At 33.9% G+C, this 13,992-nt stretch overlaps 1 protein-coding gene across 5 annotated transcripts in view; it reads right to left on the reverse strand.

The window, feature by feature from the left end:
• PPFIA2 (PTPRF interacting protein alpha 2) overlaps positions 1 to 13,992 on the reverse strand; it is a 452,551-nt gene that overhangs the window by 79,374 nt on the left and 359,185 nt on the right. For all 5 annotated transcript variants that reach the window (XM_079775027.1, XM_079775026.1, XM_079775024.1 and 2 more), the window contains 6 exons: positions 13,311 to 13,394; positions 12,676 to 12,807; positions 10,936 to 10,998; positions 6,479 to 6,570; positions 3,722 to 3,857; positions 1,783 to 2,003 (listed from right to left, as the gene is read on the reverse strand). In XM_079775027.1, the coding sequence (XP_079631153.1) occupies positions 1,783 to 2,003; positions 3,722 to 3,857; positions 6,479 to 6,570; positions 10,936 to 10,998; positions 12,676 to 12,807; positions 13,311 to 13,394 (728 nt within the window). The remainder of the gene's footprint in view (positions 1 to 1,782; positions 2,004 to 3,721; positions 3,858 to 6,478; positions 6,571 to 10,935; positions 10,999 to 12,675; positions 12,808 to 13,310; positions 13,395 to 13,992) is intronic.

A 13,992-nucleotide genomic window follows, 5' to 3' on the forward strand; every position in this document is an offset into this window, starting at 1 on the left:
TGAGAGCCAAAATTTTTAAACTTAAACTTCTTCTAATGCCACTTCTTCAAAATAGACTCGCCCAGGCCGTGGTATTTTGTGGAAGAGCCACACTCAAGGGGCCAAAGAGCCGCATGTGGCTCGCGAGCCGCAGTTTGCTGACCACAGGTCTAGGCCATGATTGTTGCTGGGAATTTCTACCCTAATGCAAGAAAGCTGAGTCCCTGGAGGAACATCACATGTTATCGGGAGTGTGTGTATGTTTTTTTTTGTGTGTGTGTGTGTGTGAAAACAAATATCACAAGGGTGCATACTTGATTTTTAATCAATTTAGTGAATTCAACCATTAGCTGCACAGCATCAGGAAGTGTTATTTATTTGGAATTCATGTTTTATATATTTTTCTATTTATAATAATCAAATATTTATGAAGCACTTTCTATTTATCAAGCAAAGTGCTAAGTTTTGGAAATAAAATAGTGAGCAAAACCAGATATACCTCCTAGCTCTTATATAACATACGATCTAGTGAAAACAAAGAACTGAAGGACAGAAGTGATGGCGAGATGTTCATGGTGAGTAGTATGAAGTGGGTGAAGAGTGAGGGTAGAACAGTGTGGATTGAGGAGAATATTCCAGAAGGAAAGAACAGCCACAACAAAGGGAATAGATGGAACATTCAAAGAACAGGAAGTCATGTATAATGGCACATGGACTGGGACAGGTGAAGGGAAGAGAATGTTGACGTAGATGGGGCATTGCAGACCATCAAAGAATTTTGATCTTTATCTTAAGAGAAACTGAAGGGCTTAAAAAAGGAAAGTACATAAGTACATTTGGGTTTTAAAAAGTCTGCTCTGGCTGCAGTGTCAGTTTGAACTAGCTTGGAAATCCAAATACCACAAAGAAACCAGGTAAAACTATTATTGTCATCCAGATGAGAAACTACTATAATGTACAATATGGTGATGATAGTGGCGAACGAGGTAAATTTGAATCAAAGTAGGAGGTCAGCAGATTAAAGCTAGAGTCAGAAAGAACAAATAAAGGCATTGTTCAAAACAGTAAAAACTGCTCATCAGTTGAAAAACAAATTAAGAATAGTTTCCTAGTTTGAAGGAAAACAAATCCACTTGACACAGTAGGGGTCCTCACTGGGATTAGTCAAAGTAATAATAGAAACAGACCACAGATGTCATTGGAATTCAAGAAAATACATAACTTAAAATTTAAATGATCATAGTGACATTTCTCAATACTTGAATGTTAAATTGTACAATTTCTACTCTACTCTTTTAAAATCATCTATTATCTAGATACCTTTTTAAATATCTTTTTTGAAATAATTCAGTCATGGTTAATTTCACACCAATGTCTAAATACTTTTAAGGAGCTGGCTGCACATGAATTTGCATGCTATTTCGTACCTTTACAGCAGTGTTAGATGTACCTTGATAATGTATCTTATCACCACCAATACCATTTAAATAGTAAATTTAAAAAGTGCTTTAAAATTCATTGGAGAAGATTTAATCTTTACCTCATTCTTTCATATCCCCCTCATATCATGTCTGTTTGTTTCATGTATGTTCCTTACAAAAGCTACCCTAATTTTATATAGGATATATACAGACATCCAGGGAATGGTGTGAAAATGCACATTCTGAATCAGTATATGTAGAGTGAGGTATGAAATTCTGCAGTTCCAATACCCTCCCAGTTGGTGCCAATGCTTTTGATATGATGATCATAGTTTTAATGTCCAGGTCTTCTAATTATTACCACCAGAATAACTGAACTCACCTGATCTCTTTGTTGATAGCATCCAGTTGTTCCTGAAGCATCATAGCTAGAGTCTGGGCATCAGAATGACCACTTGGAGAGAGAAGATCCATTGAGCTAAAAATTGTTTCTCTGTCATCATCATCAATATCAGATATTTCTGTGTCACTTTCAAAAGGGTGGCTGCTTAGCACTCCAATTTGTTGAGTTCTATTCCACTCATGATCTCCAAGAGATTTTACCTGAATGGTGAACAATTATAGTATTGATAACATTATTCATTTTCAAAGCAATATTCTGAAAAACAACACAAAAAGCACACATGCTTTTATATATTACTTGGAAAAAGCTGAACTGATTATTAACATTCTAATGTATTGGTTCAATAAAATAACTCCTTGGCATTTTATGTATGGGAGGTAGTGTCTGCATAAGTATCAACATTTTAATAGAAATAAAAATAATAAATGTAAAACTTCTCCATGATTTCTAGCTCAACCCCATACTGAGGTAAGAATTACTTTAAAGCATTTGTGCTTGTAACATTTCTCCTTTTTTTACAAATTAACCCTTTCTATTGACTTGTACTCAAGCATTTCCATTTCTTGTACTAATTCATCTTATCTACACTTTTGTATTATAGACCCAGAATACTAATATTGTCACACAGAAAATTATACATGAATTCTCTCCCCAACAGTCATTTACATAAATTGAAATAAATATTATTAAAAATTTTGCAAAGTAATTTCATTTCATTTCCATTGCTCTGCTCTACTCAAATGCCTGACAGATTTTTTTAAGCCCAAGGCATACCAATGTTTTAAGTGATATAATAAAACCTCATGTGAATAAAAGTCCCGAGTAACCAATAGACCAATGTTTTTGAGGCTGTAATCTCAAAGTATGAGAGGTTTGGGAATAAAAGTGATGTCCTAGAGTTTTCTGCTGTTTTAATTTTTCTTTTCAATCTTGTGATGATATAATGATATTGCCTTGGGCATTTATTTAAGATTTGAAAACCTGAATTAGCTTTTATTTCACAAATTGTTTTGGTACTAAGTAGTATTAATTTATTTTTCATTAAAATAAGAAAAGAACTAAGATGAACTTAATTTATTCTTCAATTGTTTATTTATCTATCCATTCAACAGATACTGATTGCCTTTTATGAGGGATGAATTTTTACATGTCATATAGGTACTAATTAAAAAATAAAGTGTTAAAAAAGAAAAAGAAAGAAAGGGTTTGTACAAATAAAGACAAGTAGTTATGTAGTGTTTTGGACACATACAAGTGGTTGGGAATAACAAATATACTTAGGGCACAAAGGAATTATGTCCTCTATCAAATGCAACTACATACTTACTGAATGAACACACATAGCTTACAAAGTTGAAGTTATTGAGTGAATGCAAGGCTGGCACTGCAGCTGATCATGGACAGTTCTCTCCAAACACCTTCAATACTCTGTGTACATTTTCCTCAAAGTGTTTTTAAAGTAGTAATTACAATTAAAATATTTAATTAATTTTAATCAACAGTATGAATGACATTGCCTAGGTGCCCAAGCAACCAAAACATACAGTGGCCAAAATAGCATAATGGATAGAAGCATGGAATTTAAAATGATGCAAACATAAGCTCATGTTTTGAATCTATTACTTTGCTGGCTGTGTAATTGACCACAAAATTTCTAAACTTCAATATTTTCATATCTTAAATTAGCATAAACATAGTACCCAATTCATAAGATTATGTGGATAAATACATGGGAAGTGCTTAGTTGAACTTCTGGCATGCAGTAGGGGTTTCAGGTTTGTTACTGTTTTTAAAGCATGGCATATGTCACACTAATAAAAATGTTAGCATTTTTAATCTTCTCAGTATTAAAATTCTGTCCAAAATGAAATAGCGTATTTACTTAAAACCATCAGAGACTTGAAATAAAACGTTTAACCTTTGGCTCATCTCTTCTCACACCCATGCGGCCTCTCCGTGGTCTTCTTATTACTTTAGTGGTTCTGTAGTCAGACTGGCTGTCCACGAGGGATCCGACGGAATAGCGCAACTCAGCTGAGGGGTCCAGATGAGTCCTGGAAAAAATGAAAAACGTGAAATATAGTCAATCGCCAAAGTTAAACTTATCAACAAATCACTATCCACTTCTTAATTGGCAATAAAGCCTCAAGGAAATAGACTTCAAGAAAGAAAACTGATGAATTGTCCTGACCCTCTGAGGTCACTCCAGAGGTTTATGTTTTCGCTTGTGAATCTCCTGTGACTCTTGCACATTATCTCACAAAAGACACCCATAGATAATTCAAGTATGAATTTTCTTAGAGTAAGCCAGTAATCCGTCCCTCTGCTTCTAGAATGTCCTCTATTGTCCTAATAATCCACATCTTAACCTTTCTTCAGAGTTCATCCAAATCAGGTTGTCTCCAGACACTCTGCAACTGATTTTACTTTCTTGACAGATGTGATACTAGTAGTGGATATTAGTTACTGATAATCACTAACTTTAGCTCATCTCTTCCTACCTCCTCAACTGGAAGATCAAACACAAGTTGATGAAGTTATCATGCACCATCTGTTTTCTTCATTGTTTCTTTCTTAATTACATGCATTCAGAAGCATGGAGGTCCAACAAATAATTGCTATTTAATAAATATTTAGTTATACTGTAACTTACTACAAATTCCATCAGTTTAGCTTAATAATTCCTATAATACTTTATACTTTTGGTGTGATTTACTGTTCACAAAACCCCTTTGATTACTTCTCATTTTATCTGCAAAGTAAGCTTATGAGATAGTCAGAAAAACAGTATTTTATATGTAACTCATGTAAAATATATACAAAATTGGAATCTTATTAAGGAAATGGGTTTTTCAAAATCAAACAGCTAGTAATTGTATATCTGAAAACTAAGAATGCTTAGTGTAGTGTTATTTCTGCTACAGTATGCTGCATAGAGGAAAGTTGTACTGTGTCGTTCTGTAATTGTGAATAAATGTCACACTGTTAGGTGGCCCATGATGATTCACTGCGGCAGTGAACTTTTAGACAATACCTCTAGAACTCTGCATTCCTGAGATTGAAAGTAAAACAATGAAATGACCATTGGATCCTATTAAAATACATTTAATTTGTTAATTTAATAATATTCACTCCTTGCTATTTTTCAGCTCTTTTTTTCCTTCTCTGTCATCATAATCATCATCACCATGTGAACACATGGAACTGAATTAATTTCAGTTCAGTCAGAATACTTTCTTTAAAATAAGCATGATTTTCTAAATTAAAGACCTATCTGTTTAAAAAAAAAGAGATGTATTTATGTCTGCAGAAAAACACAAAATACTGAATGTTTCATCAGAACTTATATTGAAAAATATAAGCTCCTTTATAATTATATTTTTAATTTGGATTTTTCATCTGAACATCTGAAAAATGCTTTACCAGATATTCATTCATTCAACAATATTGATTGAGAGCACACTATATGGCAGTTTTTTAAAATATATATATATATTATTGTTTTTTTACAGAGAGGAAGGGAGAGGGATAGAGAGTTAGAAACACTGATGAAAGAGAAACATCGATCAGCTGCCTCCTACACACTCCTTACTGGGTATGTGCCAGCAACCAAGGTACATGCCCTTGACTGGTATCGAACCTGGGACCCTTGAGTCCGCAGGCGGACACTCTATCCACTGAGCCAAACCGGTTAGGGCAATATATGGCAGTTTTTTAAGGTGCTGAGATTATAGTAATTAGAAACAAAAATATTAAGAATATTAGCTTCAGCCCTTGTGAAACTAATATTCTTAACATAAGCATATGACCATGAAACATGAACATCTAGAAATCTGTGGTGTCAAAAGTTTCAAATAGCTGATGTCATAAATGATCAAATGATTAAATGAGTGAGCCCTTGTAGGGTTTCTTAGAGAATTTGAATCAAAGGCTCTAAGCAAAAAAGAAACTTATATGTGAATTATTGAATTCTATCTAGAGAGAAACAATTGTCTGCTTCTTTTTTTAAGATTAGGTATTGAGTCAAAGTAGGTAAGTAAAGCTAAATTAACTTGAATTCTTTAGCAAATATAATTTTGCTTTTCCTCTTTATTTGCAATTACTTTACCAAAATAGTTATATGCTCTTTGAATATGAATGACCATATCAATGAGATTTCTTCAGTAACATTAAGCATTGAAAACATTTCTGCATTTAGAGAAAAGAGCTGATACTTCTTCCTGGAATGAGATGTAATCTACCATACAGTTCATTTCTTCATTTAATACTAGAGGTCCGATGCACGAAATTCATGCAAGGGGCTCGTCCCTCGCAGCCCTGGCTGCCTCTGCCAGCCCTCACAGCATCAGCTTCAGCCGGAAGGTTGTCTGGACGATCATTCTGCTGTCCAGTCTAATTAGCATATTAGCTCTTCATTATATAGGATTCTTTTTATATCTTCTATCTATATAATTAAATGCAGAATATGAGAGGTAGTGATTTCATCTTTTATTGCATATCTGCAGAAAGGATTTCTAAATTATACAATTATTTTTTAATGTGGAAACTAAATTGGTGAGGAGTCAAAATAAGGCAGATACATGTACTTGTCTATTTTATTTAAGAAGATATTAACCACAAGGAGATTCATATTGGTTTTTAGTCAACTGAAGATAAGCTTTTAATTTAATGTTACCTTGATATTGTGGGTTCAATTAAAGAGCCAGTTCTCATTTTCAATTGGTCAAGTTCAGATCTCAGCTTTTCAATTTCTTCTGCTAATCTTTCCTAAAAATCAAAGAAGTGTTACTCAAATGATATGCAAATACCAATAATACCAAGACTCAATTATGATAAACCAAGCCAGCCACCAAGTTTAGTGGCTTTTTAAAAATGGAAAAAGTGATGTATATAATTTTATTAAAAATAATTAGTCATGAAAGTAAAACATGCCTGATTTTTCCTCTTGTAATGAAAATGTGAACAGCAGAAATCAACAAAACACTATCTACAGTTACTGGAATTCATTAATTTTTAATTAAAAAAAAAAACAGGCATACTAAGGTTGTGACCAGCTATGTTTACATCACTTAAAAATATAGAGTAGAAACCATAGCTGGATTAAAAAATAAGAAAAGGTCCTATTTATGCAATCAGTGAAGGATTTATATTATTCCATAAGAGTAGAAGAATATATAAGTGAAGGAGAAATAGGATTGAATGAAAAGAATGAGGAAAAAAATAATTAATATGAGTTAAATTATCAGTTTGATAATAGTACAATTATTTGTGCAACTGATAATTTTCTCAGATTGACATTATCAGTTTCAGTCTAAAAATTTATCAAGAGTTGTCTTATAGCCTTTAAGTGCTCATGTAAGCACTTAATTTTGTTTTCATAATTATAATTTTTATAATATAAACTGGAGGCCTTGTGCACGAAATTTGTGCACTGGGGAGGGGTCCCTCAGCTCAGTCTGCTCACTCGCAGTCTGGGACCTCTTGCTCCTTACCGCCTGCCTATTCACTGCTCCTTAATGTTTGGCTCACTGCTCCTTAGCGCTGCCGTGGAGGCAGGAGAGGCTCCCGCCACCGCTGCTGCACTGGCCAGCTGTGAGCCCAGCTTCTGGCTGAGCAGCGCTCCCGCTGTGGGAGCTCACTGGCCATCAGGGGGCAGCTCCTGCATTAAGCGTCCACCCCCTGGTGGCCAGTGTGCATCATAGTGACAGGTCATTCTGGCTGTTCCGCCATAAAAGTCGCTTAGGCTTTTATTATATAGGTGTTTAAATGTGTCCTTCTGGATTTTCTATTGCTGTTTTTTCCCTCTCTAAGTGGCATGTGTTTGCCATTTTACTTGACTCATACTTCTTTTCTCATTGCTTTATTTTTTTGTCAATGTGAACTTTGTAAAGTTTCTCATATCTATTATTTTCATTCTTACTACCACCATTCTACCCTACATCCTTTTAATCTCTTTTCTGAATATTTTACCAGCTCCCACAGAGGTGATGCTCCCTTCAATCTTTTCCCCACATATTCTTCTGTTAGATGTATCATTCAAAAAAAATGATGTATGATTAAATCAATACTTTAAAAAAATTAAACAGTTTCTTATTATATTTATTAATTAATTTGTTTGTTATTTCCACTATTATGCATTAAAAACTGCTTGTGTCTAGGCACCTAAGATACAGTAATAAACTAACAAATGTTCTGCTCTCATGTAATTTATAATTTGGCAGAAAACACAATAAACAAATATGGTCTTAAGGATGTTGGTAGGAAGGAGAAAATAGGAGAAACATGGAAAGGCTCTTCAATAAAGTGATATTTGAGTAAAGAACTGAAGAAAGGGAGGCAGTTATAAAATCTGAAATATCTTAGGAAAAGACATGGCAGAGAGAAGGAACAGCAAGTACAAATGCCCCTTAGTGGGAGTATATTTAGTGAGCAAAGAGGCTAGTGGGGCTGGATTGGGGAGGTTAACAACAAAGGCAGGCATGAGATAAATTTAGAAAGTAGGATTACAAGGTTTGAGAAGAGTAGTCCTGAATGGCCTTGTAAACCATTAAAGCCTTTGGCTTTACTCTGAGTGAGATAGGAAATTACTAGAGGATTTTTGAGTTGAGAAGTGGCATGACCATTCAGATGGCTGTAAAATGAACTTGAATTGATTGGGAGGAAAGGAAGAAATGCAATTATTAGTGTTCTTCCAAAACATAAGCAGGAGAATTATGGCTTGGACAACAATGGTGTTATGGAGAGTATGGCTGGAATGGGGTCATATTTTGAAAAGAGAACAGAATTTGCTATTAGACTGAATGTGGTTAAGAATACTCCAAGGCTTTTAACCTGAGTAACTAAGAGAAAGAAGTGATTTACTGAGAAGATTGCTGACAGTGGTGGTCAGATTAAGTGGTGATGTAAGGGATTGACCTGTTAAGTTTGAGTTGTCTATGTGTCTAAATAAAGATATTAAGTAGATTCTTTTTTTAAAAGTAGATTCTTGCATATATGAACTCCTTCAGGGTAGGAAACTCAGTAGGAGGTCTAAATTTTGAAGTACTCAATTCATAGATAGTATTTAAACCCATGAAATCATATGAGTTCACCAGGGACTAAACATAGAGAAGAAATCCAAGGACAGTCCTAAGAACTTCAAATTTAAGAGATCAGAATGATGAAGAGAAACATGGAGAGCAGGGGTTGCATACACAGGGGATTTTGCTGATAATGCATTATAGAGAATTGAGTAGGAATTTCAGGCATTATAGGAAATATGGTTAGATTAGGAAATATGCTTGACTATATGAGGTGATATTCAGAAATGAAGTATGACATGAATTTGCTTCTTCTGGCAATTGACATGAACAAGGATGTGAAGCATGGTGTGATTGGTACTGCTGGTTGCTTAGGCAGATTGTTGATGCTAAAAGGCTGGGGTAGGTTGGTGGTGAGGGAGTGGGTTCTGGATATCTTGCCAGGAACACACAGAGTTTTGGATAACATAATACTGCATAACAGGATCAAGTCCAAAATTTACAATCTGGTCAAAACCTAATTCTTTTTACACACATACCAGTCTCAGCAAACTTCTGATGATACAGCAAATCAACCATCTTTGTTTTCTCTATGCTGTTACATAGGCTCTCTTCTCTGTCCTACCCTTCTCTATATAAGAATATATCCACCTTCTAGAGCCTGAAGAAATGTCATCTCTCCCCATGTAGACATTCTCAACTACTTCAAAGAGAATCTGATGCTATCTTCTAAGCATCATATTATACTGTTCTAGTAGATCTATCTTTTGGGAGATTGTGTACACATTGACTGTGAGACTGAAAAGTTGTTTTTTTAAAAGTATTACATATAGTATTACATATGTCTCCTTTTTCCCCCATTGACCTCCCCCGGTCCACCCCCACCTCCCAGACTGCGGAAGGGAGCAGGCTGGGCTGAGGACCTTCCCAACCCCACCCCAGTGCACAAATGTCATGCACTGGACCTTGAGTATGTACATAAGTTCACTGGTTAATCTCTTTGTTCACTATTATCTTTATTCTTTTAAGTTTTCAAATACCTTTCATATGCTACACTTTTGTCCATCCTTCCTTCTCATTTCCTTCACTTCCTCGTTCCCTCCCTCTCTCTCTCCCTTCTCTCTTTCGATTCCGTCTTTTGTTCAACACACATTTATAGACCATTTCATAAGTTAGTAATTTTATACTATTTCATTTGCGTCTGCCAAATAATAAAATAAAATTAGGACAAAATTGCTAACAAGAATCTTACAGGCTAATGAAGGAGACCAAAGATATATTACCAATCACAACTTTTTTTTTTTAACATTTCGTAATGTGGCCCTGATCTTCCTCTTCTGCCACATATCTTACAACTGGAATAATGATTCCAGCTGAACCATTATGCCCATTATTATTTAAGATATCAAATTCACTGCTCACACACTCCCGCACCAAGCACCTGCAATCATGCTACATGTATTGTATTCAAAAGGCTTGCAACACAGTACTACCTTTTCTTAAAGTTTTAGTCAAGTCCCACTTCCCTGAAGACTTCTTTATAGCAGGAATGTATGGTGATCTTTCCTGCCTGTAGTTATTATTGTCTATTTCACTAATTTGACACTCAGTATCTGCTAATTTGCAACCCATTGCTTTGTTAAAGGTGTGTTCTCTCTCCTCAATTAAAATTTTCAGCTACTTTGGAACTAGACTCATGTTTGAAAATACATAACTTATCATTCATATGCATAATAGGTATTTAATATATATCTTTTAAAATGATAGACACAAAATAGTGTATACATTTTTTACTCCATTTATAAAAAGCACAAACAAGTCAAAAATCAATTTTTTTCTTTAAGAAGTCAAGATAGTGATTACCCTTTAGTATTTCAGTAGTGATTGTATGTTAAAGAGAGGGGGGCATCCAGATTGATGATTTTTAGTGTGTTTAGCTTGTAAAAATTCATCAAGCTTTCACAATATATGTAAACTCTTTGTATGTATAATATAAAATTTAAAATTGTTTTAAAAAGAAGACATCCTAAAATTATTTCTGTTGAAACTTACTTTATAAAACATTCACCAATGTGAAATAGAAAAATAGTTAAAATGTAAGTTTCCATAATACCTTATCATGTAGAGATTCTTCTAGATTCTTCCTGAAAGTTTCTGATTCTTGAATTAAAACATTCTACAGAAGAGGGGAAAAAAAAACAGAAATAGTTAACAAACTAAACAGAAAATTGTTAAATATATAAACTATTTTTATCACTCAAGAGTCTTCTTCATCAATTTTTCCTGCATTTATTTATTGATTTCCTTGAAAACCAAGTTTCAATGGAATCTTTAAACATTACACCTTAACATTCTGAGAAATACATACTTTAAATGGGATATTTTTTTTTGTAACATTTGAATTGAAAAATGGACTGAATATATCTTTATATTTCTGTGTGCCTCCTCTCAGTCACTGTAAAATTTGAGATAATTAGGTTACTCTTAAATAAGAAAAAGGTCAATATTGTCCAGAGGTATTGTTGATAAAGAATTCAGATTATTTTTATTATCTGAAAAAAGAAGCAAAGATAAGATCATATTTTTATTTATTTATTTTTAATATATTTTTATTATTGATAGTATTACAGATATCTCCCATTTCCCCACCTTTCCCCCACTCCTCTTAGTCTTTATTTTTAAATTTTCAATTTCTGGAATACTATTTCAAATGCAGAATTATCAATTTCTATGATAGTTAATTTTGTAGAGAAATAAAAGTAAAATTTTAGTGATTTAAAAAAACGATGTTACACATCAGAACATGTGAACATACTGTAAGTTGCACTATTGATATTTTTTAAAAATCCTTTCCATAAAAGTATTACTGTTGTAAACTTTATAATGTTCTTATAGTACTACAAAGCGTGATTTAAAAGCATGCATTGTTTTCAAGTTTACAGAGTTAAATTAAACTAAGAGTGTAGTAATTGGCATAGTCCATGCATTTGGAGTTGAATGGGAAGAAGTCACGCCTTATGACTCCCTAATGGGTAAATTAATCAAAATACTTTAACATTTTACTGAAACCTATTTTTTCTATTTTGGTTTATTGGATGATGCAGGGGAAAATGTCTAGCTCAAGTAGTGACTGGCACTCAATCTAAATTTCCAAAATGATTTGTGCATCTAGGTTTTATCCCCTACTTTTGTTTATACCTTGGAATTGGAAACCAGCTCATATAACTCTTGTTGGTTTGGAAGCTGCCTGCTATCAATGAGACATATGTAAATGTGAATGAAATTTCAGGCTGTACAGAAGCACTTTTAAAAAAAGCAATGCAGCTAGAAATATTGCATGCCTAAATTCTGTACTGAGATTGACATTAAGCTCACCCATAGTCTGGCTTTTAGATCAGTGATAGATTTGGTTACTTAAAACATTTGAATAATTCAAAACAAACCTCCTTGCACACCCCAACATATTTATTTTTGTCTTATCAGTCTTCTTCCTTGCATACCAGACAAAAGACAAATGAAATATTTTTAACACAAAAGTGCAGCACATTTAACACAGTTGTCTCAGATGATCATGTTAATATGCAAGATTTATATACTACAAATAATTTTTATTCATTTAAACATTGATTGTATAAAAATAAATAAAAATTAATAAAATTGATAAATAAAAAATAAATAAAATTGATTTTATTTTTACAGAAACTGTTCATTCATTTCTAAGAACATTCTTTTTTTTATTAAGGAAAGTCAATGACTCATCTGATCAATGTAATGACTCCAGCCGGTATAAAACAAACATGAGCACAAGGACACTGTGAAATGTTCACATGATTCTACTCTACTGCCATGTTACCTTCTCCTCTAGAGCAGCCATTCTCTCCTTTAAGTGTAGCTGTAAGCGTTCATTGGACTCAGTCAGAAGTCTGTCCACAGTGTCGGATAACCTTTTGTTGTGCTCCTCATTCATTTTCTCTCTTTGCCTAGCCTTACATTCAAGAAAAAAAATAAATACATTTGACATAAAATAATTAAATAAGTATCTGGGTTTGTTTTTACATTTCCTCTAGTTTTAAAAATGGATTTAATTTTATGTTGATTTTGATTAAATTGCTAGAAACTTAATTTCTTTTAAGTGCACAGGGCATATGCATAACTTTTTTTTAAATATATTTTATTGATTTTTTACAGAGAGGAAGGGAGAGGGATAGAGAGCTAGAAACATCGATGAGAGAGAATCATCGACCAGCTGCCTCCTGCACACCCCCCACCAGGGATGTGCCCGCAGCCAATGTACATGCCCTTGACCGGAATCGAACCCGGGACCCTTCAGTCCGCAGACCGACGCTCTATCCATTGAGCCAAACCGGTTTCGGCAATATCCATAACTTTTTAAATACAACTCATGATCAAGAGAAACGCTCATTTTTTTATATATAGAATATAAACCCATAAACTGATCATTGAGGTAGAGGTGCTTAATAGACATACTCTTTGAAGTTCTTGGTTTTTCTCTTCAAGTTGACCTTCCAGATGTCTCATACGTTCTTCAATATTTCCATGTCTCTCTTCAGCCTGTTAAGAAATATGAAGAATGCACCTGACATGTAAGACTTGATGAACACGTTCCCTCTAAATAAACTGAAATAAAATGTAAAGCAAGCTACTACCAACCGCAAATGTAGTTTTCAAAAATAAACTTTCGTTAAACAGGCAGCTGAACAGCATTGCTTGAAATGTGTCAGCTACAAAGGCCTGTTACATCCAAGCATCAGCAAAACATCGGAGTTATTTATGAGCAATGAAATCAGCCAAATGTAACATGCAGACTGTGCATGGTTTGAACACAAACCTGCCATTGTCCAATCTTAAGCTCCTGAAGCACTGAACTGCACAGATGGTCGATTATCAATAAATAAAAGTAACATAATTTTAATAAATGAAAAGAAAAACTTAGATGGATTCTATTTAGCAATAGAAAGTAAAGTCCAGTAGGACTACCTTCCTACGTATGGAGATCATTTCTTGTAGTTTAGCTTCCATAACATATTGATAATCATCAGATGAGGTAGAAGAGGTTGGATCAGACTAACAAGTCAAGGAAAAGGAGAGGGACAAAATAGAAAAATCAGAACTAAAGACACTGACACCGAACAGAACACAGCACAGAATG

The sequence above is a fragment of the Cnephaeus nilssonii genome, assembly GCF_951640355.1.
Source record: "Cnephaeus nilssonii genome assembly, chromosome: 6".
NCBI lineage: Eukaryota > Metazoa > Chordata > Mammalia > Chiroptera > Vespertilionidae > Cnephaeus > Cnephaeus nilssonii.